Raw genomic sequence first — 23997 nt, forward strand, 5'->3', positions numbered from 1 at the left:
TATAAGAGCCTGATAAAAATGCTGATTTTAGATGAATATTTAATACAGCATGAGACTAAAACACTGCAAATGAAAAACAACAACAAAAAAACACCTGAATTTCAACAATTTGACAACATATATCGTATGCATTAACACAGGGGTTTTCTAACTTTTTTGTCAGCCGCACCTCTTTGACCTAAATGATGTACTTGATGTACCCCCTGAGATCTTAAGTAAATATTAAATATCAATTATTTAATGGCACATTTGCATGTTTAACTTGAAAAACATTTTATCAGTTTTAGTAGTATTTTAGTAGTATTTACATACCTATTGTTATTATTACACTCAACGAATTATGAATATTAATATTAATGTAATTTACAATTAAATTATTTTATTATTATTAATAATAATAATAATAATACATATTTTTTTATACAGGGTTTCCCCGAACGAGAAATATTTGTATACATTTAAGATTTTACATTACATTTGAATAAACCTGTAACATTTTTTGCAAAAACTTTTTAATTAATTTTTTTTTTCATTAGTTAATGGTATTAACTCGCAGGCATACCATGTGTACCATCCATACAGTCTTCGGTACAAACCATAGACTGTATAAAAACAGGCACAAACTCACGAACCCCCTGCAATTCCCTCACGAACCTCCAGGGGTTCGCAAACTTCACTTTGGGAAACCATTCATTAACATAGGCTACTCATTAAATCCTGTCTAACGTGTTTAACTACTTTTGTGAAACTCATTTGAAACCTCCTATGAAACTTTTTGTTTCGCTTGTGCAGACAGAACGTAGTAGGCTACTAGTATCTGTAATGTTCTCTCTGACCCTGGAATCATAAAATATTTTCCCCCCACAGGACCAGGTTGAGAAGATGGAGAGAACAACCACGCAGAAAATCCAGGAGAAACAGAAAACTATAGAGGAGCTGAAGCTGGTTGTGAAAACTCTGAAGGTGAGAGATTATCATTTTCTTTTCATTTAAAGCTGCAGTAGGTAACTTTTGTAAAAATATATTTTTTACATATTTGTTAAATCAGCCATTATGCCCTGACAGTAGAATATGAGACAGATAATCTTTGAAAAAATCAAGCTCCTCTGTCTCCTCCCAGTGGTCCTATTGCCATTTGCAGAAACTCCATCGCTCCCGGTAAAAAACAACCAATCAGAGCTGCGGTCCGTAACTTTGTTTGTGTTCAAAATGTAGAAAATGTATATAAAAAGCGAGTACACCATGAATCCATTTTCCAAACCGTGTTTTTAGCTTGTCCTGAATCACTAGGGTGCACCTATAATAAGTGTTTATATTCGGACTATTTTAGATTGCTTCGGGGGTACCGCAGCGGAGTAACCCAGTACCTTTGTGATTCTTCATAGACATAAACAGAGAGAAGTAGTTCCGGCTACGATGTTCTTCCGCAAGACGCAAGCAGTTCTGTTTATTAACCTCTAGAGCGTCAAAAGTTACCCACCGCAGCTTTAAGAAAAATAATTTTTGTGAACTATAGTATATATATAAGATATAAGATATAAGATTTTATTTAAATAAATTAATATTTTTATTCAAATAATAAGATAATAAGAAGAACTGTTTCTTGAGCACCATGAATGATTTCTGAAGGATCAAGTGACACTGAAGACTGATGAACACTGCTGTGATACAGTAATGGCTGCTGAAAATTTTATTTTGATTACATCTTTAAACATATTAAAATAGGAAATACTAATTTTAAATTATATGAATTTTCACAATTTTACAGTACCTTGTTGAGCATAACAGACATACTGACCCGGAACTTCTGAGCAGTATGTATTTTGTCTAGTCATAGTGTTTGTTGGAAAATTAAAGGCATCAGAAATGAAAATTCACCCTTTACACTTTACCATAAACATAAAGGAAATTATTTTAAATAATTTGCTGGTTGCTCTTTTCCATGCATTCCATGTTACAATGAATGATGATACAATATCATTATTGAAAAATATTGTTAAAAATGTGTTAAAAGTAACATCAATGCAGTTCTAAAGTCATATAATAGCTTAGTATTAGAAGGACACCAAAATGGAAGTTTGGCTGATCCGGTTGAAACTGAACTACCGGTTTCTCTGTGTGTCCTCACAGCACTCTGCTCAGACAACAGTGGAGCACAGTGAGAAGATCTTCACTGAGCTCATCATCTCTATTAGGAACAGACAGCATAAGGTGACACAGCTGATCAGAGATCAGGAGAGGACTGAAGTGAGTCGAGCTGAAGGACTCCTGGAGCAGCTGGAGCAGGAGATCGCTGATCTCCAGATGAGAGACACAGAGCTGGATCGAGATCCACACACACAGAATCATTTGCATTTCAAGGTAAAACCACAGGTTGCCTGAGGCATTTACTCTAGTTCACCGCAAAACATGCTTGGAATTGTGTTATTCACATTACAAATACAGCAAAAACAAGCTACGTTTTCATATTTTCTTTTTTTTATGTTTTCTCTCAATATAAACTTTTCAGAATCTCTCTGCTTCTTCTGAATCTGAGTCGTCATCCACTATGACTGTTAGTCATGTTCAGTTTGATGGCTTAAAGAAATCTCTCTCTGATCTAAAACAACGTTTTGAAGATTTTTGTCAGGAGGAGATCAGTAAAATCATCTCTTTTGGTAGGAGATTCCATCCTGCTTTAAATATATATACATATATATATATATATATTAAATTCACTCTTACAAGTTTTTTTCTTGTTACTTCATAAGTAACCAGTCAATGGACATATATTTTATTTTATTTTGCACTACATAGCATGCAATCTATACATTATTAAACTTCAACTGCAATAGCACTTGATCTCTTTTCCTTTGTAGTGGCAAGAATTCAGATTTTACCATTAACCAGGAATCATTTTAAACAGTGTAAGTCAAATAAATAAATAAGGCCTGTACTTTTTTGTATCTATTTGAAGCTTATCATATAGTATGGCTATAGTGCACTAAAGCATTTTTTACATTTTTAAATTAACAAAATTTATAAAACCTTTTTTTTATTGTTGAGACTACTCATGCCATAACTGACCATAGCAATCATGTCATTTATAAATCATTTTCTTTAGATTTTTGCAGCTTCACCCTTGATCCCAACACAGCGGGTGAACACCTCATCCTCTCTGAGAACAACAGACAGATGACTTACCCTGAGCATCGTGGGAGATATAAGTTCCCCTGTAAGGTGTTTTGTAAGGAGAGTGTGTTTGGACGCTGTTACTGGGAGGTGGAGTGGAGCGGGAGATGTGTGCACATATCAGTCTCATATAAAGAAAAGAGAGACAGAGGAAAGGGATCAGTCGGTATGTTTGGAAACAACAACACATCTTGGAGTCTACAATGTTTTCCCAAGCCTGTTTTCTGGCATAAGAGCATAAAAACTGAGATCTCAAGCCCTCTGTCCTCTAGGGTGGGTGTGTATGTAGATCACAATGCAGGAACTCTGTCTTTCTACAGTGTCTCTGATACAGTGACCCTTCTGCACCGTGTCCAGACCACATTCACTCAGCCCCTTTATCCTGGGTTTTGGTTCAGTGCATCAGGTTTTGGAGATCTGCTCAATCTAGACACCAAAGTGTTCTCCTCAGTGAAACTGTGTGATCCATAAACAAGCATTGTGATCCCCTTATCTAAAAGCACCTTTACTCATATTTAAACATTAACATATATAAACAAAGTACTAAAATGTTATCACAAATATATGATGTATATGTATGATAGGAATTATTATATTTTGTAGAATAACATTTTTTAATGAGATGAAAATGTGTTTGTAAAACTTGTTTTTTCTTCTTTATGTTGACTCTCATTGTCTGGAAGACTTAAGGAGAATCTCAGCTGAGCAATAAAACAAGACAATCCTAATAAAGTAAACTTCTTTTTTTATTTTATTCTAAAATGTCCCCATGTTTTCTGCTTGATTCTTTAAACTGCATAGACGTTATTAGGCGTAAACGTTGTTCTCAAAAAATGTAATAAGGGAAATATATATGTACTGAACGGAACACTGTATGCAATGTAAGGTATATTAAGTTATGGTTTCTTGTCTAGGGATTTCCTTACCAAAAGGAGTTCATGATATTGTAGTGTGATTTTAATCTATAAAATTGTTTTAAATAAAATAATTGAAATGTAGTAACAAAAATATCACTGAATATTTCACAAGTGAAACAAAAATCACAATATTCATATTCATGTGAAAAAAAAAAAGAAAAAAAAAATTTAATTTGCAAAATGTATACGAAGCTTCCGGTAGTACTCCTAGTTTCCAACAGGGGGCAAAAGAGTTCTCAATGACGACGCTACGTCAACTCGACATTACGACATGACGCACACGTTTTGTTGACATCCAGCGTGAGAAAAATGGCCTCTACGTGGGAAATACGTTTAACGGTGGTATATTTAAGCGTATTGTGTGTCCTGGCCAACGCACAATCGAAACAAATAACCACGGTGGGTGACATTTAATATATTTTGAGATAGTTTAATGTGTTTCTGATGCATTCACGTGTAGCAGTACAAAGGCGTATCAGATAGCATAGATATCTGCCGAGTTGATAGAGATTTGGTTTTCAAAGATGCTTACATCATGGTTTGACACATTAAAGGCAATCGTCGCTTTAACATTCGCGGTTAGTTTACCAAAAGCAGTGTCCCTCAGCGTTGAAAACTTCAGCACATGACTGTGAAGTCTGTAAACAAACGCGTTTGTCGTTGTGTAAATCTTGTGGTTTGTGTTCACAGGAAACAGTCGTGTTAAATGTGACAGCGGTTAGTGAAACTAACCAGACTCAGTACAGTGTACAGGTAAGACATAATTAATTAATAATTACACGAGTATTTTTGGGAATAGTGCATCCCATCTGTATTATGTTTTGTGAAGGAGTGATAATTTAAAATTATTTTTCACCTCTTCTTTCAGATAAATTTAACTCTAGGTCTTTCGGACAATGAAACATTCATTAATGGAGCTCCTCTCAAGCCTTCAGGAGTCACAAGGATGACATGTCCTGCTCTTTTGTGTATGAATCTGTCTTCTTTTTTAACATTTATTTATTAAACTTATTGAACTGTTTAACTTTTTGTCAAGAGAAACGGAGATTAGCTAACAATGACAAATTCTTATTAATCAGTTAATGTTAATTTCCACATTTGCTAATGTATAAAGTCAAGATCAAAAAGTTGTATCTGTTAATAGTAATGAACCTAATGAGCTAACATAAACTAACAATTAACTGTTGTATATTTAATAATTAATGTTAACAACGATTAATAAGTACTGCAGTAAGTGTATAGGTGTTAGTAAATGTTAGTTAATGCATTAACTAACCTTAAAGGAATAGTTCACACAAAAATAAAAAATAAAAATGTAGAAAATGTACTTAACCTCAGGCCATCAAAGATGCAGATAAGTTTTTCTTTATGGAAACAGATTTTGGAAAATGTAGCATTACTATTTGTTCATCAGTGGATCCTCTGTAGTGAATGGGTGCCGGCAGAATGAGTGTTTAAACAGATGATAAGAACATCACAATAATCTACACAACTCCAGTCCACCAGTTTGTCGTTTATCAGCTTGTGAAACAAACATCTGCATGTTTGTAATTCATAAAGACATCATTTTTAACTTCAAACCATTGCTTCCAGCTAAAATAGGAGTCCTGTATCCATAATATTGCTTTCTTTTTGATGGAGTTGTGTGGACTGTTTGTGGAGTATTGTGATGTTTTTATCAGCTGTTTGAACTCTGACACCATTGGTGAGCATTGATGATCCATTGGTGCACAAATGATGTAATGCAAAATTTCTAGAAAACTGTTCTGATGAAGAAACTAACTATATCTGGGGTGGCTTGAGGGTGAATAAATCAAATTATTTAGCTGAACTATACCTGTTAGTAACAGGAATTTATTGTAAAATGTTAGATTTTTCTTTGTGTTTGCAGTGGATGGTTCTAACGTGAGCTCTACTAATCTGGAGGAGGGGTTGGTCAGCAGTGAGCTGAGGCTGATGGGTAATCAGTCATATGTTCAGAGTGATGCTGGAGAGCAGCTTCTTTTACTCGTCCTGAGTCAGGAGATAATCCAGCTGGCAGATGAAAAGGTTTTAATCTTTACCCTATAAATTATGACTGAAAATTGAATTATTTTTTATATCTGTTATGTCCTTTATAGAGTAATTCAATCTTAAACATGGAATGGCAGCTTTTTGCTTTGGAAAGCATCCAAGCTATAGATAGAGGCTGTGTGTGAATGTGATCTAGGGCTTGTTGTGGTATGTTCTGTAGGTCCAGCAGCCAGATGCATATGAGGTGGAGATCCTGTGGAACCAGAGCTCTGAGGAGATCACACAGGTGACCAATATTTACCCTTCAACAAGAAGCAAGCTCTCAGACATCCCACGAGAGAGTGACGTCTTGGTGACTAATGCGTCCATTCATAATACAGGTAGATTTGTGAAGTAAAATGCTTCTTGTTTGTAATCTCTAAAAAATGACTGTGATGATTTAACTGGAAGGATTTCTATGAATAGTTTTCTGTCTTCACAGTTGAAGACCAAGTGCTTAACACCACCAGCCACTATCTACTCAAACATGCAGAGACCACGCAGGAGGAGATTGCCGCTCCGGGGAAACTCCCTGAAACTCCCTTGAGGATGGACCCTGAAACCTTGTATGAGTCTAGAGAGGAAGAGGAAAGGACTGCAGATTCCTTGCTGCTTGGGCCTCCTCTAAGCGGGACCATGTCCTCCTACAGTGTAAGTGACTATGTACTGCCACTGTTAACTCTTGGGCCAGAGTAAATTTTATTTTTTAATATATGGTGAGCATGTAAGACCTAAAAATCGTACTGTTCTCAAACCTTTTGAACATTTCTATAATTGAGAATAAAATATAATTAATTTTTTCAAACTAGTCACTCTGGATGACCTAAATTAGTCACATGTTCTGTTTCTCAATAGTGTCATGTTCCTCATGTTATGTTATTGTGTGTGGGCAGGTGGCATGTCAGTGGGTCGAGAGGCTGAGGGATAAACTGAGGCGCTTCTGGTCTGATTCTGTCCCGCTCTTCTTCTTGATCATGTGGGTGGTGGTGGTTGGTATTGCAGGTTCGGCGGTCATCATTAAGATCCTGGATCTTCTGTTCCCATCCTGTGAACACAGGTACAACCTGCACTGACCTGTTACTAGCCTTCTCAACAGGCCCTGTATCAAATGCATGGCCATGTGGTACTGTAGGCTTAAAATACAACTGGATTGGCATACAAGGTAGCTTGCAGAACAATATGTCTAAATAATACATGTTTCTTATGTTTTTCTTAGGGGATTTTTTCATCTGAATCCAGAGACTCTGATGCCAGATGATGAAAAACAGAGGCTAATAGATAACATGGATGGAGAAACGACAGAAAAAAGCGTTTTGATAGAAAAGTGATGGATGTTCTCATCAGTTTGGTTATGTTGCTTTATTTGGTCGTCAATACCAATGATTTCAATGTAGCACTTTAAAAGAAAAAATATTCCCCAACGTTTCCTAATGATCCACATATCTGTCTGTTTAACAGCATAATGAGCAAATTACTATTTTTATTTTTCACTACATTGTGAAGTGGAATGGTAAAGGTGCACAAATTTAAATAAGCAGTCCCTGAAATGTCCCTGCCTTTTCCCCACTAAAGTGTATGTTTTATGCTTATAGTAGGAATTGATATTGCCTGTTGTATGGAAATGACATTATACCATTACTGACAATTAAAGGGTATAGCACTAAAAAAAAATGGACAAACAGTCCATTAAAGTTAATGTAAAAAAACATCCAAAATCTTAGCAGCTGATTTTCAGCTGTCCATTTTATTTAAATGGATTATTTCTTACTGGGGGTCTTATTAAATGGCCTGTAAGAAATTCTGTCGCTTAATGTTAATATTCATGTTGCTTCAGATATTGCCTGTTACGTTAAGCATGTAAGCCTTCGACCTGCCTTAGATGAATGAAATGAAGACTTGTACACTTTGTCCTGAGCAATCTGTCAAAGTATTCCCCGTGGCATTAGAACATTTCAAGCATTATACTTGAGCATTTGAAACATTTCAAAAGGATCCTTGCATTTCATTGTAGCCCTGTCATTGTCTGTTAATGAAACCAGGTGTTATTCTGATGCATGTTATGACTTGTTTTTCCTCTCAGTTTGTTACATGAGTAAATCCTGCACAAATGAGTTTGTCTCAGTAATCTCTTTCAAATTTAAAAAATATTTATTCAACAAAATATATCATTTTACAAGCGGATCATGGCAATGGAATGTCACTAATGAAAAGAAACCAGAATCCGGTTCTATAGTGTTTATAAAAGTCAAGTGCTAGACACATCTTTAAGACACTCATGGTCTCATCACTATTAAGACAATTATCAAATGCTGGAAACTTTGGCCTTTAGATCAACCACAGTGGCACAGGTGCAGTAAACCTATTAGCTTGCATAGCTTTTCACCTCAAGTAGCATTTGGAGACAACAGAGAACAGGATTTGCTGGTCTTTGGTTATTGGCAGTGATATTACAAGACAAAACATACAGTCCATTCCTGTGTCCACAACCTCAGCATGATTGTCTGTACACACTACAGTAAGGCAACACATGGGGTTATTTGTTATAAGGGCAGACTCCATTCTGGGTTTACTGGATAATTAGTGCAGCCTTCGTCCTAACAAATTCATTTTAATGTGAGTGAACTTCAGCTCGGAAATAAGTTTAAACTGTATCCAGATTCTGTAGCTGTAAAACCAATTCTATTATTATTAAACTATTACTATGAGTCCGTACACTCATACACACCTCATGTAAGGCAAGACTTGTCACCCTTTGAATTCAGTCTGGTTGAAGATGGAAATGCTCTGAGATTTAGTAAAACTGGTGCTAACGACTACTGTGAGGAGGAACGATCAAGGATCTTTGGGATCATCAGCACGAGCCAAACTCCGCTATCCACTTTTCATATTTTTCTAGGTCAGCAGCAGATACAGACTTGGACACTTTGGTCAGTGCCGTCTCAAAGTCCTCCATTGTAGTGGGCATGTGCATCTCATCTTTTGACAAGTTTCGTATCTCCTCAGGGGTCAATCCCTCAATCCGCCTTCTCATTGCCATTAGAGATGCATCTCTGCAATTATTCAAACACAATAAATGACTTCTAGAATTGCAGCACTTTAAAGACTGAAAATAATTTCAGGTTCCACACAAAGGGCTGCACCTGCAAACGTTGGTGATGTCAGCACCAGAGTACCCCTCCATCTGCTCAGCGATCTTGTCCATGTTGACATCATTGGCCAGCTCCAGCTCCTTCAGACTGATCTTCAGTAACTCCACTCTTCCTTTAGCTACAGTAATACAAATGATGATTTTAAATACTCCCATTACGTTTATGTATCTTGAGCTGGGGTGTATTAAGCAGATGGCGCTTAATACAGTATAATGGGTGATGAATTCTGGGTAGTTCTGAATACCTGAAGGCAGTGGGATGTAAATTCTCTTCTCTAGTCGACGTCTCAGAGCTTCATCGATGTCCCATGGGAAGTTAGTGGCTGCCAGAACCATGACCATTTTTGAAGGGTCATATTCAGACGTCCCACCAACACCTGGAAATAGTGATTTTTAAACAGGAAAATAATTGTAATGTTGTAAAATTCATCGAATTGTGAAAAAAACCCAACCAATTTCAAGATAAGTGTCATGATACAGTTCAACGGAGTTAAAAGTTAATCAATTCTGAAAAAATTCAAATATGCAGCTGTGCAAAATGCAATAGTATTTATTCAGCTTAAATTAGTTTGATGTTGATTAAATTCAGTTCAATAACAATGTCAATGTTGCAAAAAGTGTTGCAAAGTTAGTTTCATTATCCAGTTAAATAATTTTTTTTTGTCTGTGCAGTGAAATAGATAATATTACTGAATATTAGTAACATTTAAAGCCATAGCTACAGTTAGTATGAAGCCGTACCATCCATCTGGACGAGTAGTTCAGCTTTGACACGTCTGCTGGCTTCATGTTCTTCTGAGTTTCCTCTACGGCTGCATATGGAGTCGATCTCATCAATGAAGATGGTGGTGGGGGCATAAAAGCGTGCCTGTATATACATGCAGACACACATATATGCATGTATGATAAAGCAAAGCAAGTTTGGCTACGATTTTACAAATATTAATGAGAGGTAATGCAGGAAGTGATTTTACCATTTCAAACAGCAGCCGCACAAGTTTCTCAGACTCTCCTCTGTATTTGGAGGTGAGGGTGGAGGAGGACACGTTAAAGAAGGTGGTTCGGCACTCTGTGGCAACAGCTTTGGCCAGCAAAGTCTTTCCTGTGCCTGGCGGCCCCACCATCAACACTCCCTAAAATCACATGTGAGCCGAGTTATTGTGTAAATGAGAAGTATAGTATGTATGTAATGTATTGAAGATCTCCCTGAAAGTGGACAGTAACACAATGAAATGTTACACTGCGGTTAAATAATACTGTCCCAAAAAAACTATTACAATAGCGTTCAAAGGCTTTTAAATATTATTTTAAAAGAAATTAATACTTTTATTTAGCAAAGACACACTAAACTGATCAAAAGTGACAGTACAGACATCTATAATGTTTCAAATGACTTCTATTTCAGAGAAATGCTGTTCTTTTGATATGTCAGTTTATCAAGGAATCCTGAGAACATGTATTCATCCAAAAAGACTTCTGAAAATATGTATTTCTTGCTTTGTATGGATTCTTGCTTTGCAATTAATGACATAAATTATATTTTAAAATATATTAAAACAGAACAATTTTACTTTAAATTGTAATATTTTATATTATGGATATTTTTTTAAATCCATACAAGCATATGTGATTTTCTCTTGTTCATACCTTCCATGGGCGTCTTATTCCTTTAAAGAACTCCGGCATCCACATGGGCAGAACCACGGCTTCCTTCAAAAGCTTCTTGGCCTCCTCGAGGTCAGCAATGTCATCCCTATATTAAAAATGAAAAGTCATTATCTATGAACGATTATTTTTCTAAAAAGCAGATGTGTGAAAAAAATCCATGAGAAACGAAGGCACTTCTGGAGGAAAGTGAGATGAAAGCACCATGTGACATTGGGGTTTTGGGAGATGATGTCTCTCTCCAGAATTTCAATCAGATCTCTGTCCTCTCCTCCTCTGTCAAACCTCTTCACCTCCGTCTCCACACCCTCCGCTTTGTTCTACAGAGGACAGAGAGTTTGGTCAAATCTTTTATTTGCTACAATGTTTTGACAGGCTTCTCAAATGGCTTTGCAAAAATGGTACAAATCAAACTTCAGATTGAAAAGACTTCAAATAAATGACCTGCAAATACATTAAGTTCTGTTAATTCAATCTTCGAACAAAAACCAAAGTGCTTACAGTCAATAGTACAAAGGAAACACTTGCATGTCTTTTCTGTCTGAACTGTTTGCTTTGATGTAAGAAACCAGTATCACAGGTTTCTAATGTTAATACAGTGAGAGGCATCGGATCCTTTGAGTAAATATTGTGATTGCAAGCACTTTATGACACAGTAGGCCTTGTTTAAACAGCAGACAGAAATAGGAAATGGATCCACACGTTCGTACCTTATCATCTTTTGGCTTGGAAGGGTTTTCTTTCTTTTCTTTGCCTTTCTGAGGTTTTCCCTTGTCACCGTTGCCAACGCGAGGTGAGGGCCGTGGTTGGTTGCGGGGGCCAGCGCTCAATCGGTTCCCGTGGCCTTTGCTTTCTTTATGCGGGCCGGAGGGTTTCCGCAATACAAACGGAGACGGCCTGTTCACAGACACATACATGTATACTTCATTCAGACACAGAAGAGGACCTTTAACTACAACTACAAGAAAAAGAATTGAATAAATAAAACATAAAAAGAGACCGAGAAAAGCAAACCCTTGATATAACAACAATCTGTGCAGTATTTAAATTAAAAAAGCAAAAAAATTAGAGAAAAAAAATAGCAACATACAAAAAATCTTATCCTACAATATATAGAACAAGTTTATTCTTATTTTTCTGAATGGAATGGACTGTCCTTAATTAACAAAGCTGGAATTGCTCATTCAAGTGTTACTTCATAATCAGATTATGGTTTATATAACAGGCTCAAAAGACCTTTATTGGCCTCAAGGGAGGTATGAAAGAGAATGAGGGGCTGAGAAACGGTGGGACGGCGTTCAGATCATAATCTAATTCACATGACCGGAGAGCTGATGGGGGCTTTAAAACTCAACAACAGCTACTGAAGACATTTTTGAAGATTCCCACACAGTGAGGCCGATGCATTCCATGGCTTTCCAGATGTTTGAAATACTGGATAAGGATTCCTAAAACTCTTATTTCTTATATAAAAGGAGATTTCCATGCAAGTTATAACTGTTCATATATTATATTATATTATATTATTTTATATTATATATATATATATAGGCCTGTCACGATAACTTTTTTTTTGTGCGATAAATTGCTCCAGAAATAATTGTGATAAGCGATATTATTGACATTTTAAAGACCATTTTATGCCACTGAATATAAATCATAATATAACAGCGTAATAATGTAAGAAGGCCTACACACATCCAAATGACAACAAACTTTTAATTTTTAAGAACATTTAGATCATAGAAATTAAGTATCAAAATATTAGATAACTTAAAAAAAATTAATAAATAGTAAAGAAACATTTTCTAACCAAAAGTGCAAAATTAACAAGTCCAAAAAATGAAAAATGCACAAAGAACTTGTATTGAGATTTGTATAGATCTGCAGATTATTCCCCAGATCTTCTTTTCTCTGTAAATTAAGGTTGCACACTACTGCTAATAAACACAATCACTACTTAGCAGTCAGATGTCCATATGCACAGATCCCTAAACAAGATCATATATGCAGATTATTTTTTTTGTAGCATCATAAAATTTGAACTAGCACCTCATGACTACAGGTTATGTACGAGAAGCTGCAAAAGACACAGGCGCAAATGGAATGTAAAAAAAATGGTGATATTAATTTTTAAGTGAATATAATGTGCGATATATTGAGTCAACAAAAATTATTGAGGTCATGTACATATATTGCGTTATAAGTCGATATATATTGATTATTGTGACAGGCATATGCATATGCATATATATATATATATAAAATTTAATTTATGCATTAAGCAGACCCTTTTATCCAAAGCGACTTACAGTGCATTCAGGCTATCAATTTTTACCTATCATGAGTACCCAGGGAATCGAACCCCCAACAATGCTCTACCAAATGAGCTACAGGAACACTAATATAACACTATATACAGTACAGACCAAAAGTTTGGACACACCTTCTCATTCAAAGAGTTTTCTTTATTTTGACAACTATGAAAATTGTAGAGTCACACTGAAGGCATGAAGGGCTATTCGACCAAGAAGGAGAGTGATGGGGTGCTGTGCCAGATGACCTGGCCTCCACAGTCACCGGACCTGAACCCAATCCAGATGGTTTAGGGGTGAGCTGGACCGCAGACAGAAGGCAAAAGGGCCAACAAGTGCTAAGCATCTCTCGGGGAACTCCTTCAAGACTGTTGGAAGACCATTTCAGGTGACTACCTCTTGAAGCTCATCAAGAGAAAGCCAAGAGTGTGCAAAGCAGTATTCAAAGTAAAAGGTGGCTACTTTGAAGAACCAAGAATATTACATATTTTCAGTTGTTCACACTTTTTGTTATGTATATAATTCCATATATAATTCCACATGTGTTAATTCATAGTTTTGATGCCTTCAGTGTGAATCTACAATTTTCATAGTCAAGAAAATAAAGAAAACTCTTTGAATGAGAAGGTGTGTCCAAACTTTTGGCCTGTACTGTGTGTGTATATATATATATATATATATATATATATATATATATATATATGTGTGTGTGTGTGTGTGTGTGTGTGTGTGTGTGTGTGTGTGTGTGTGTGTGTGTGTGTGTGTGTGTGTGTGGAATTGTTCATGATATTTCCAATACTTTCAAAATTGTTTTATTATTATTGTCCGATCATTTTTCTCAGGAAATAAAACAATCATCTTTCCCATGATCTTTTAAGATTTCCTGACATGACCAAAGGAAGTAAAGTGAAAAGTGAACAATGTCAAATAGGTTTACCTATCCCAAACCCAAACTGATCAGTGTAATAATAAAAAAAAAAATTCTGCAGCAGACTGATATAAAGGTTGCAGAACATTTTATCACCACAAAGTACAAAGTTTCAACCAGTTTTGTCTTCATTACACACAATTCATAAATTTTTGATGATGAAGCCCTAACTGGTTGAAAATCTGGAAAGTATGATGACTTGCAACACAAAACATTGTTAAAGTCTATAAAACATGCTGCACGACACAGAATTTTTACTTCAAATGTACTATACACACAGCTTACTGCATGAGTAAAAGAGTTTGACTCTGTGATGACTGTCAAGAGGGTTTAGAATAAAACCAGACATGAACATGTACCTGTGCTCCACGTGAACGGGCATAATGTCATTTTCCAGGACAAAGCTGCTGGGTTTGGAAGGGGTCGACTCCAGCTGAAAGCTCTCAAGTGTTGCCATGATCTCCTGAACCTGCTTAGTTTCCTCATTTATCTCCTGCAAAACCTGCATGGGACAACATGAACACGCAAAGGCCTGTCACAACAAGTGAACAACATAAAAATCTGAATCGTACTCTCAGAGAGTGCGAAGAGCTCTAACCTGCTGCCATTTCTGCTGTAGAGAGGAGTCTCTGACGGAGTAGAGGTGTTTTCTGATCTGCTCCAGGACCCCCTGATAACAGACCACCGCAGAGCTGTAGTTCCCCAGCAGCGCGTACTCTCTGGCCAGCTTCACATTCTCGTTGATCTCCGCCAAACTCATTCTGCAGGAGTTCAGATATGAGAGACTGCTGGAAAGACGATTTACTTGGTAAACATATGTGAACGAAAACGGTGTCAGTTGATATGAACCACATTGAAATATGGGGGAAACATTCAACGATGTAACGACTTCCAGACAGTAACTTAATGTTATTCAGAAACAGATGCACAAACGTGTCGCGGATTACCAGAAAAATATGACAGGGGTTAAACATTATGAACAAACTTTTTAACTATACATCATAGCAGCTTGTGTATTTATCGATTTGAAATGTACAAACCTGTGAAGTCTGTAAAACTATCCTGAAAGATGTTCGTAAAGGAAAGGCTCAGCATTCAGCAGGTGTAACGTTAAACTCATGTGTTCTGCTTTGGACGAGGATTATATTTGACATCTTTTAGGATCCACAAAAACTCATAAGTTCACTTCAGTAACTTAGTTATCTTCTTTGGGAAGGGCACTTATGATTGTGAAGGCGGAAGCAAAAGAAAAAAACGCTCGCTTCGCTGCTTTTCAACATAAAAGGCAATGGCGCGAGAATGTTTTTTCAAAATAAAAGTGGAGTATGGAAATACAAAATTCAGTTATTTAAACTGAATTAACTAAATATATAAACAATACACATTACACAAAAAAATTAATAAAGACAAATAATTTAATAAAACAACGTTGTGAACATGGAAAAAAAATGAAAAATGGGACAAATTATAAAAATAAACTTCTTTACATCGTTGTTAAGAGGTTGCCTAAATTGAGGCAATGTTGTGTTTGCTGGTCATAAATCTATAAACAACATATTAACTTTTTAAATAGAGCTGTTTATTTTGTAGTCATAAACTCAGAATTGAATTAGTATTGCCAATTATGGGTTCTATTAGGAGTCAGGTTCTAGAATATCAGTTTTTGATTTATAAGATCTGTGATTAACATTAGTTGAAAAGATTTTCACATTTTGTTTTACAAAACAATATATAGTAAACTCCAAGGTAAATTGCTAACAAGTTGAAAAATAAGGACAACTTCAACAGCATAAATATGCATTCACATGCCGGATTAATAGAACAAATTTATTCCAAATCATGTAGAACCAACATCTAACAACTACAGCTTCAAAATTAATGTTCACTTTTACTATTCCAGAAATTTTATAGAGGTACATTCATGTGAACTATTCATCAAATCTGTCTAGCTTAAAAGTCTTCATCTGCGGCTTTGTATTACTAAAGTCAACTATTGATTCAGATCATAATGAAAACATGTCATAAAGGTTTTTTTGTTATTTAAACAGTTATCAGCAAGTATCACATTTCATAAACCAATAAGAGGAAGATGAGAGGAGACAATAGACGTATACAAGTTTACTGTTGCATTTGTATATATTATGAAACCGTTTTTTTTACCTTGCTGTTATGACAATGCACAGACCGAGCAGAGAAATGTGTGCAAAATGAAACTGAATCAAAATACAAAATGTTTTACAAGATACGTCTAATAAGAGATGCAGCTACTGTTAAGATAAATGTTATTATTGTTTTATTAAGGCTAAACAATTTTATTAATGCTAAATTAACTGAAAAAAAAATAGGGATTACTTGTATCTACAAAGTGTTTATTGTATTGTATTTTACTAATATATATTTAGATGATGTCTAAAAATAAATAGCAAATGCATTTTTAATTTTTTTTTTTTTTTTTTTAGCTCAACCTGCATTGTAAAAACAAAAATCAGATTCCTCACCCTGGAGTTCGGCTTATCCAGCACTACAAATGTGACAAAGATGTTTGCACTGTGAGCAGCCTGAACAGCAGCTGCAACTCTCTCTTTATTTGAAGAATTGAATTACACAAAATCAAGACAATCAGAAAGTCCAGAGATATTTACTTGAGCTATTCTGGTCTTTTTCTGCTGAAACTGACAGAGCCGCAGTATTTTTGCTCCTGTTTGATCATTTAACTGCTGGTGGAAGAGATGGACACTCTATCCAAAACTACAGAAAATTAATTAAAAGAGAGATGCATTAGTGTGTGTATGCATGCATGAAATCATTTATTAAAGCAAAATTAGAAAAACCAAGAATCTCTGTTCCAAAAGAGGATTAAAAAAAAATAACCTCAACTGCACACAGTCACCTGACCCACTTCCAAAAGTGTGAGAGCGTTCACTATGACAGAAACCGACTCAACTGCCAGCTACAGGGACAGACACAATATCAAATACAACATTTATTAAAATAAATGAGGCAAAACATCTTTCCATTTTAAGAGGTTCACATGAGGGGTACCACTTTTATTTACAATTACCTACTACAACATAGCCGTAGGTCAGATTTTCAAACCCTCTCGCTGAGGTTTAACTAGGGCTTGTATCAAAGCTACCCGTATCCCCGACAAGTGGGACAGACTCTCCAAAATGAAGTGCTCGTCCCTCTAGCACAGCCAGTCTTGTCATGCCCTGGGTCCAGACCACATGACCGAACTCTTCAGGTAATCCGCAGTGTTGTTCACAAAAGGGCCTGCCAAGTGCCAAGCCATCAATATACCAAACTGAGCAAGCCAAAACAATCAATCTGCCCATTATTTATAAAGTGAGCTAATCTATCTAAACTTTAGATAAACATTAGAATCAAGAATTTAACATTTCAATGAAATGATTTTGCCATCTTAACTCATCAGCATAGATGGAAATAAACATCAGAAGATACGATCAATGAACTAACACTCATCAACCGTATTATATAAGAACACACTGGAAGTGAGGGTTGCTAAAATGCCTTATTAAGGGATTGTCATTAGACTGGGCAGTACAGATGGTATTTGTTTATGTGAAAATGCAATGGAACAACCAGTGACAACAACATTAGTAATTGAAAGTCATCGACCTGATGTCAGAATGCTGTGTGCCTCTGTGATGCTTAAAAACTCACTGAACTCAGAGGTGACCTGAGCTTCAGAGAAAAGAGCATCTGGGTTCACAGTCCTTTTAAAGTTCTTCTCCAAAATATTCTGGATGGTTAGTGCTTCCTGACAAAACCTGCCAACAGCATGTAGCCTGAAAGAGTGCAAACAATGATAATTCCATTTTGAAATCTTGAAATATTAAATAAAAAAATTGGGGTCAATAAAATTTGTGTTTTAGGAACTTAATACTTTTCAGCAAGGAGGCACTAACTGATCAAAAGTAGCAGCACAGACTTCTTCGTTGTTAATGAAAACTTCTACTTCAAATAAACTGAATCCTAAAAGAAGAGGTATTTACAGAACAATAAAGCATTTAGCGTTTCTTGAGCACTAAATGAGCTTATAAAAATGATTTCTGAAGGATCATGTGACAATGATAACTGGAGTAATGGCTGCTGAAAATTCAGCTTGGCCATCACAGGAATAGATTACATATATAAAAAATATATATATTATAAGTTATTTTTATCTTAATAATATTATTTCACAATATTACTGTTTTACTACTAAATAAATGAAACCTTGGTGCACATAAGAGACATAAGATTAACATTTAAAATATCTTACACCAAACCTTTAAACTGTAGTGGACATATTATATATATTTTTTACTCCATAGGGGTCACTGGATGTTACCGTCAACAGCCAGATGTTGTAGCCAATCACACAAGGTATCTTTCTGCTCCTCCAGCCTATAGCGTTCAGCCCAGTGGAACAGGTCTCTTAGGGTAATGTACCCATGTTTCCCAGCAAACACACTGGATCCTCTACGTAAGGACTGACACAAGTACCACCATATCAAAAATATAATCACAAACTTCATTCTTATAAACTGATGTAACAACAGTGTTGGGGCTAGTTACTCAAAAAAGTAATATATTACATATTACATATTACTCTCAAAAATAGTAATGCCTTACTTTACTTTATTACTCCCTGGAGAAAGTAACTAGTTATATTACTAGTTATATTACTAGTTACATCTTTTTTTCTTAATTACTCTATGATTGCCTGAGATGCATCAGATGGAGGGAGAACATACAAAGGAGGAGTGTTCTTTAGGGTCTTTATCAGTGGCGGCTCCTGCCAATTCTCTCAGGGGGGGGCAAATGTTTGCTCTATTAATGAGGATAGGTCACCCATTCAATTGATAAATTAACGGGTAGTTAAAGATGTAAAGGGAACCGAACTACTGTAGTATTAATTAAAAATAAACTGACATTAGGAATCAATCTCTTGCACTCCTTATTTTTCTATATCCGTGTTAACACTATTCAGCAGCATATGAAGACTAACACCAGGATGTGGTTTTTCCAAAAAATACTTTTTACTTTTCGATTTCAGTTTAATAAGAAATAATTGAAGTCACATAAATCACTGTTTACACAACTCACTTATATTACTGCTCGTCAGTACACCTGTTCTCTAATCAGCGGTTAATTCCATCAGGTGCGTGATTTCACATTGAGCAGCTGTTACTACACAGAGCCGTTATTAACTGAGAAGATGCGCAAATCCACGTTCATTTTCAGCGTTTATTGGCACGGTTGTATGAACATATGGTTCACGCACCTGATGGAATAAACCGCTGATTAGAGAACCGGCTTTACTGAGATGCGCATTAACGAGCGGCCGATCGTGATCGGAGCACCCCTACAAAATAATTACTGAATCTCCACCCGTCGAAACTAGCTTTCTGTTGCTGGGAACCTTCCTCTGAAAAAGAGCTTGCCGTTGTTGACGCTTCCATTTTCCCCATCTGTCTGAGCGTGCCGCTCTGCTGCCGGCTGTCGACCAATCAGTGATGGTAAATGATACCTCGTGCCAAACCCAGACCAATCACTGTTCCATTCACGCCCTCCTTCCCTTCCCTTCTGTTCTCTGTGTTGTGTGCCTTGTGTGTGATGAAGGTGCTACTGGCAAATGTAACGCAAGTAACTAGCTTGGGAAAACTGTAATAATATTACCATTTTCAGACGAGTAATGCCTTACACTACTAGTTACTGAAAAAAGTAATATTATTACAGTAACGCGTTACTTTGTAACGCGTTACACCCAACACTGTGTAACAATATGAGATGTGCACCTGCAAGTTCTGCATGACTTTGACTAGTTTGGAGCAGTAGGATGGGGCAAACTGCAGCGCTGATGGAGATTGTTCTCAAGCTCTGCACTGGGCAGCTCATCAAAAAACAGCTCCACAAAACGGTTCCTAAACGCTCGAGACAAAACCTGCACAAAATGAAAGAGACTTGGCTTAGCCCCTACAGGATGTTGAGATTTAATTATTTTAGTGCATTAATATTCATGAGGCCTTCCCCAGCAGTAATGTCAGAATCATCACATCATCACCTCCCAATAGGTTCCTGCATTATTGTTGCAGATTACAGTTATGAAAGGTCAAGAAGGCAAGGCTGCTTGACAAACGGGTGTTAGTTTTTAAAAATGTATCGAACTGACCTTTCAACCCCCGTAAAGCCCAGGAGGATTCTGGGTGGCAAAGAGCATGAATCTAGCTCTGCGATGAAGAGCTCCCGGCAATCTATTCAGGGCCTTGAAGACATCAGTGGGGGTAAGATTCAATTCATCTAGAATGATCCAATAACCTTTTTGCATGGCATCGATCAGCACGCCTTCAGGGAAATAAAAAAACATATGTTGTTTACATGAAAATATGACATAAACATAAGGTCAATCGAACACTGAACTATACATTAGGAAAGACAACGATCTTGTTTACCATCGCACATGGCAGTAAATACTTCAAATTCATTAACATCATTAGCATAAGTCAAGGGTCTTCAATTGTTTCAGCCCCTTTAGTGGGTAGAAAGATGGAGCAAGATTGTTGCATTTAAGCCTGGCCTATAATAACATGCAGTTAGTACCTTTTTCATGTAGTACATCATTTTTTACATAAATAATGTAAGCATTATAACAGTGTAGCGAGTGGGGCGGGGCCGAGAGGCGTGGGAACGAGGAGTGAGGCCAGGTGTAGTGATTGGAGATGAGCTACACCTGCGCCCCACCGCCGGTATCGAGTCCCACATAGGAGATGGAAGGATATAAAACTTGAGCGACTATAGTGAAGGACGAGAGAGGACCAGGCCTGGGCCATTATTTTATGTGTTTGCTTTTTATTTATGCGCACCAGTCATCCGCGAGGGGCTGGTGCGCTGTTTTGTATTTATTTTTGAATATTAAAATGTTTTGATTGTGCACCGGTTCCCGCCTCCTTCTTCCCGATGTATATGGATTTTCAATATCGTTACACACCCGTTCACTGCCATTATAAAGCTTGGAAGAGCCAGGACATTTTTAATATCATTGATTGGATTCGTCTGAAAGCATTATAAAAGAAAAAAGCTGGTTAAATGGTATGGTTTTGAAGATAAAGCTATATTTATTCATGCTCTTGTTGTTGTTTTTTCTATAGATATCAGTTCGGCTTCCTCGCATGGAAAACAAGAAATTAACTATTCCAGGAGATGAGGACTGTATTCAGATGGCCCCCATCATTCTAGTTTTTTGCAACACGAAGGTAAGATCTTTTACACACACACACACACACACTCTGCAAGCCAAAAGTTTGGAATAATTTATTCATTGTGATGCCAAAACAAGACTCCAGTCTTCAATATGCTAAGAAAAATTCTATACTACATTTTTTACATCAGTTTAATAATGATTAAAATCCTTATTTTAAGGTGGAGGAGGCTGCCATCAACCGCAGGGTTCACATGCTGCACTTCTGGACAAATACTGGAGTAAACTGCAGATCGGCAACATGAGCCGTGAGGAACTAAGACAGGCAAGCTGTCCCCTAACACCAAAACAGATTTGTGTGGGTCCTGATAACATTTTTCATCTCTCATATTGTTTCTCTGTTCAGGTCCTAATGAAGAGGTACCCTAACCTGGCAGTTGTGGTAGAGTGTCTTTTGGACATGTACTGCAAGCTAACAGGAGACAGACATCAAGCGAGCTCCAATCCACAGCCCAAAACATATCAGATGAACACATGATCACATGACTGGAAGGCAGAGGCTTCTCACTGAGGAAACACTTTTCATTACATGAGAACATTTTCAAAATCATTGTTGCATTATTGTAAGAAGTATAAAAAATGTACATTTAAAATAATTAATAGCGTGATGATATACTGAAACAACGTTATTTACAACGTTTGTTACTTCACGGTTCCAGACCATTTCATGCTAATTCGAACCTTCTCTAAATCATCAGGTCAGATTTGTATTTGTGCAGTTTCTTTTAAATGCCTGTGGGCATTAACGAATATCATTGAATCGAGAAATGACACGATAGACTTACCAATAAATGATGAGTGTCATTTAGGAGCTCACCATGTAGCGAATGGTTAAACTTAATCAGTGACACTACAATAAATCCCTTACACCAGTGTTGCATTAGAGCAAAGATGTGATATATCAGTCTGTGTCCATCCGTTGTGTATTTGGGCCTCGGGCTGTTCATCAGCTTTCCACTGGACGCTGCTGCAGTCAATGACACATTGATCTCCCTGTACCCACTGTGGAACCCCAGCCAGGGATGCAGTGAGAGATTTGGGCCGGGGTAAATCGTTTATGTAATTAGCTTTGTTTAATAGATACCACACACTGATGAAGAGTGTTATACCTGTGTTATAGAGGCTTTTTATTTATTAATTACTTTTTTTCAGTACATATTCAAAGCATTGTGTGTTTTTGTAATATATTTTCTTTTTTTATATTTGTCTTGATGCTTAGGGTAGTCATGAATTTGCCTCTATTTTGAAGCTGTAAAAGTGTGTCAGATGCGAGGGCTGTCCTGTCAGGAGAAGTTGAGTGATATGGAGACCCTGCTGTTACCAATCAACACACTTTCACTTTCTCGCTCAATCCCCTGCTTTTTTAGAGAACCTGGGTGAAAAAACATTGAGCAGCCAGTCTGCCTACGGTCATGCCCCTAACAGTGTTTGGCTCACTATGACTGCATTTATTTGACGAAAACAGTAATATTTTGGAACATTATTACACTATAATAACTAAGTTTTCTATGCTAATTTATTTTAAAATGGAATTTTGTCCTGTGATGCTATTACTCCAGTCTTCAGAGTCATGTGATCCAAGAGAAATCATTCTAATATATAATTTTTTTTATTGATTTTTTTTTATTGAGTTACTTTCTTTGCATCCATCATTGGTAGTAAAAAAGGTATCTTTTATTTTCCTTTTTTTTGTAATTAATATTTTTACAGAGACTTGCTGAAATAGTGTGAGAGAATCTGCTGAAGTTTTTTATTTATTAATTTATTTTTAATTTTTTTACCTTGGAGAAAAAAAAAAATAATGCTCTGGACTGCTTCACTGCCATGCTCTCCAATTCTGAGAGCAGACTCAAGATGGCAGAGATCATTGGCAGCAAACTCAACATATCCCGAGAGAAGGCGGGACCCTGCTCCAATGTGTTATCTCTTTACTGACACAAAAACCTGGAGATAATGGAGAATTTTACAATTCCCTTTAAAAGTTTATATTTGTGATATTAAAATCTGGAAAACTCACGGAAATTTGTAAAATCTTAGAAAGATCAATAAAATTTCTGTTTGGATATTACTTGTTGTGTGAGCTTTTTTTGTTGCTTTTTGGATACAATCAAAAATGACTTGGAAAATTCATAGGTCTGAAATTGTACAATATTACAGAAATGGCTAAAAAGCACCCTGTTATATTTCTCCATAATATATAAAGACAATTCCACTCTAATACTATCAATATGACATTTCAGGCTCAGCACTTTTGCCAGATGTACCTGCCAGCAAGCAGTGTGATGGAGCTGGGGGTGATGGTGGGTCGTGCAGTTACTCTGCAAGCAGAGCGAATCTGTGCATCTGACCATGTGAGTCTGCATAATCAGAGAATAACCTTACCCATAGAGCTGCATGATTAATCGGTAAAAGATCGCAATCTCGATTCAGACACCACGCGATCTCATTTCTAAATGACAATGATTCCCCGTCAGTTAAACCTTTGACAAAGTCTTACCAGATCATTCAGATCCGTGTTCACACAGTTTGTGAAGAAA

The 23997-nt window shown here is 36.5% G+C and overlaps 2 protein-coding genes across 4 annotated transcripts; one reads left to right on the forward strand and one right to left on the reverse strand.

The window, feature by feature from the left end:
* The first annotated feature begins 4348 nt into the window (after positions 1 to 4348).
* Positions 4349 to 8251, forward strand: LOC113062775 (glycoprotein integral membrane protein 1-like). The gene is made up of 8 exons (XM_026232741.1): positions 4349 to 4487; positions 4779 to 4841; positions 4957 to 5056; positions 5980 to 6137; positions 6322 to 6481; positions 6583 to 6791; positions 7034 to 7197; positions 7357 to 8251. The coding sequence occupies exons 1-8, from the start codon at positions 4398 to 4400 to the stop codon at positions 7466 to 7468; spliced, it is 1056 nt and encodes a 351-aa protein (XP_026088526.1). The 5' UTR covers positions 4349 to 4397; the 3' UTR covers positions 7469 to 8251.
* A 109-nt stretch (positions 8252 to 8360) lies between these two features.
* LOC113062774 (katanin p60 ATPase-containing subunit A1) lies at positions 8361 to 15429 on the reverse strand. Of its 3 annotated transcripts, none has more exons than XM_026232740.1 (11): positions 15237 to 15429; positions 14795 to 14957; positions 14556 to 14698; positions 11664 to 11850; positions 11158 to 11273; positions 10936 to 11041; positions 10263 to 10421; positions 10030 to 10156; positions 9534 to 9665; positions 9281 to 9407; positions 8361 to 9190 (listed from the first exon to the last, which is right to left on the reverse strand). In XM_026232740.1, exons 2-11 carry the CDS (start codon positions 14954 to 14956, stop codon positions 8992 to 8994), a joined length of 1458 nt encoding a protein of 485 aa, XP_026088525.1. In that variant the 5' UTR covers position 14957; positions 15237 to 15429; the 3' UTR covers positions 8361 to 8991. The 3 variants fall into 3 exon arrangements, with proteins under 3 accessions (XP_026088525.1, XP_026088523.1, XP_026088524.1); XM_026232738.1 differs by having other exon boundaries at positions 14795 to 14981; XM_026232739.1 differs by having other exon boundaries at positions 14795 to 14984.
* Between the last annotated feature and the right edge of the window lie 8568 nt (positions 15430 to 23997).

Source organism: Carassius auratus, chromosome 45, assembly GCF_003368295.1.
Source record: "Carassius auratus strain Wakin chromosome 45, ASM336829v1, whole genome shotgun sequence".
In the NCBI taxonomy this organism is placed as follows: domain Eukaryota; kingdom Metazoa; phylum Chordata; class Actinopteri; order Cypriniformes; family Cyprinidae; genus Carassius; species Carassius auratus.

Excerpts from the sequence above, each read along its gene's own strand:
- LOC113062775 (XM_026232741.1), top strand. The coding sequence starts at position 4,398 with ATGGCCTCTACGTGGGAAATACGTTTAACGGTGGTATATTTAAGCGTA. Across the intron at positions 5,057-5,979 it reads GACATGTCCTGCTCTTTTGT|TGGATGGTTCTAACGTGAGC; the intron begins GTATGAATCTGT and ends TTGTGTTTGCAG. Across the intron at positions 6,482-6,582 it reads TGCGTCCATTCATAATACAG|TTGAAGACCAAGTGCTTAAC; the intron begins GTAGATTTGTGA and ends CTGTCTTCACAG.
- LOC113062774 (XM_026232740.1), bottom strand. The coding sequence starts at position 14,956 with ATGAGTTTGGCGGAGATCAACGAGAATGTGAAGCTGGCCAGAGAGTAC. Across the intron at positions 11,274-11,663 it reads CCAAGCCAAAAGATGATAAG|AACAAAGCGGAGGGTGTGGA; the intron begins GTACGAACGTGT and ends TGTCCTCTGTAG. Across the intron at positions 9,408-9,533 it reads TTACATCCCACTGCCTTCAG|CTAAAGGAAGAGTGGAGTTA; the intron begins GTATTCAGAACT and ends GTATTACTGTAG.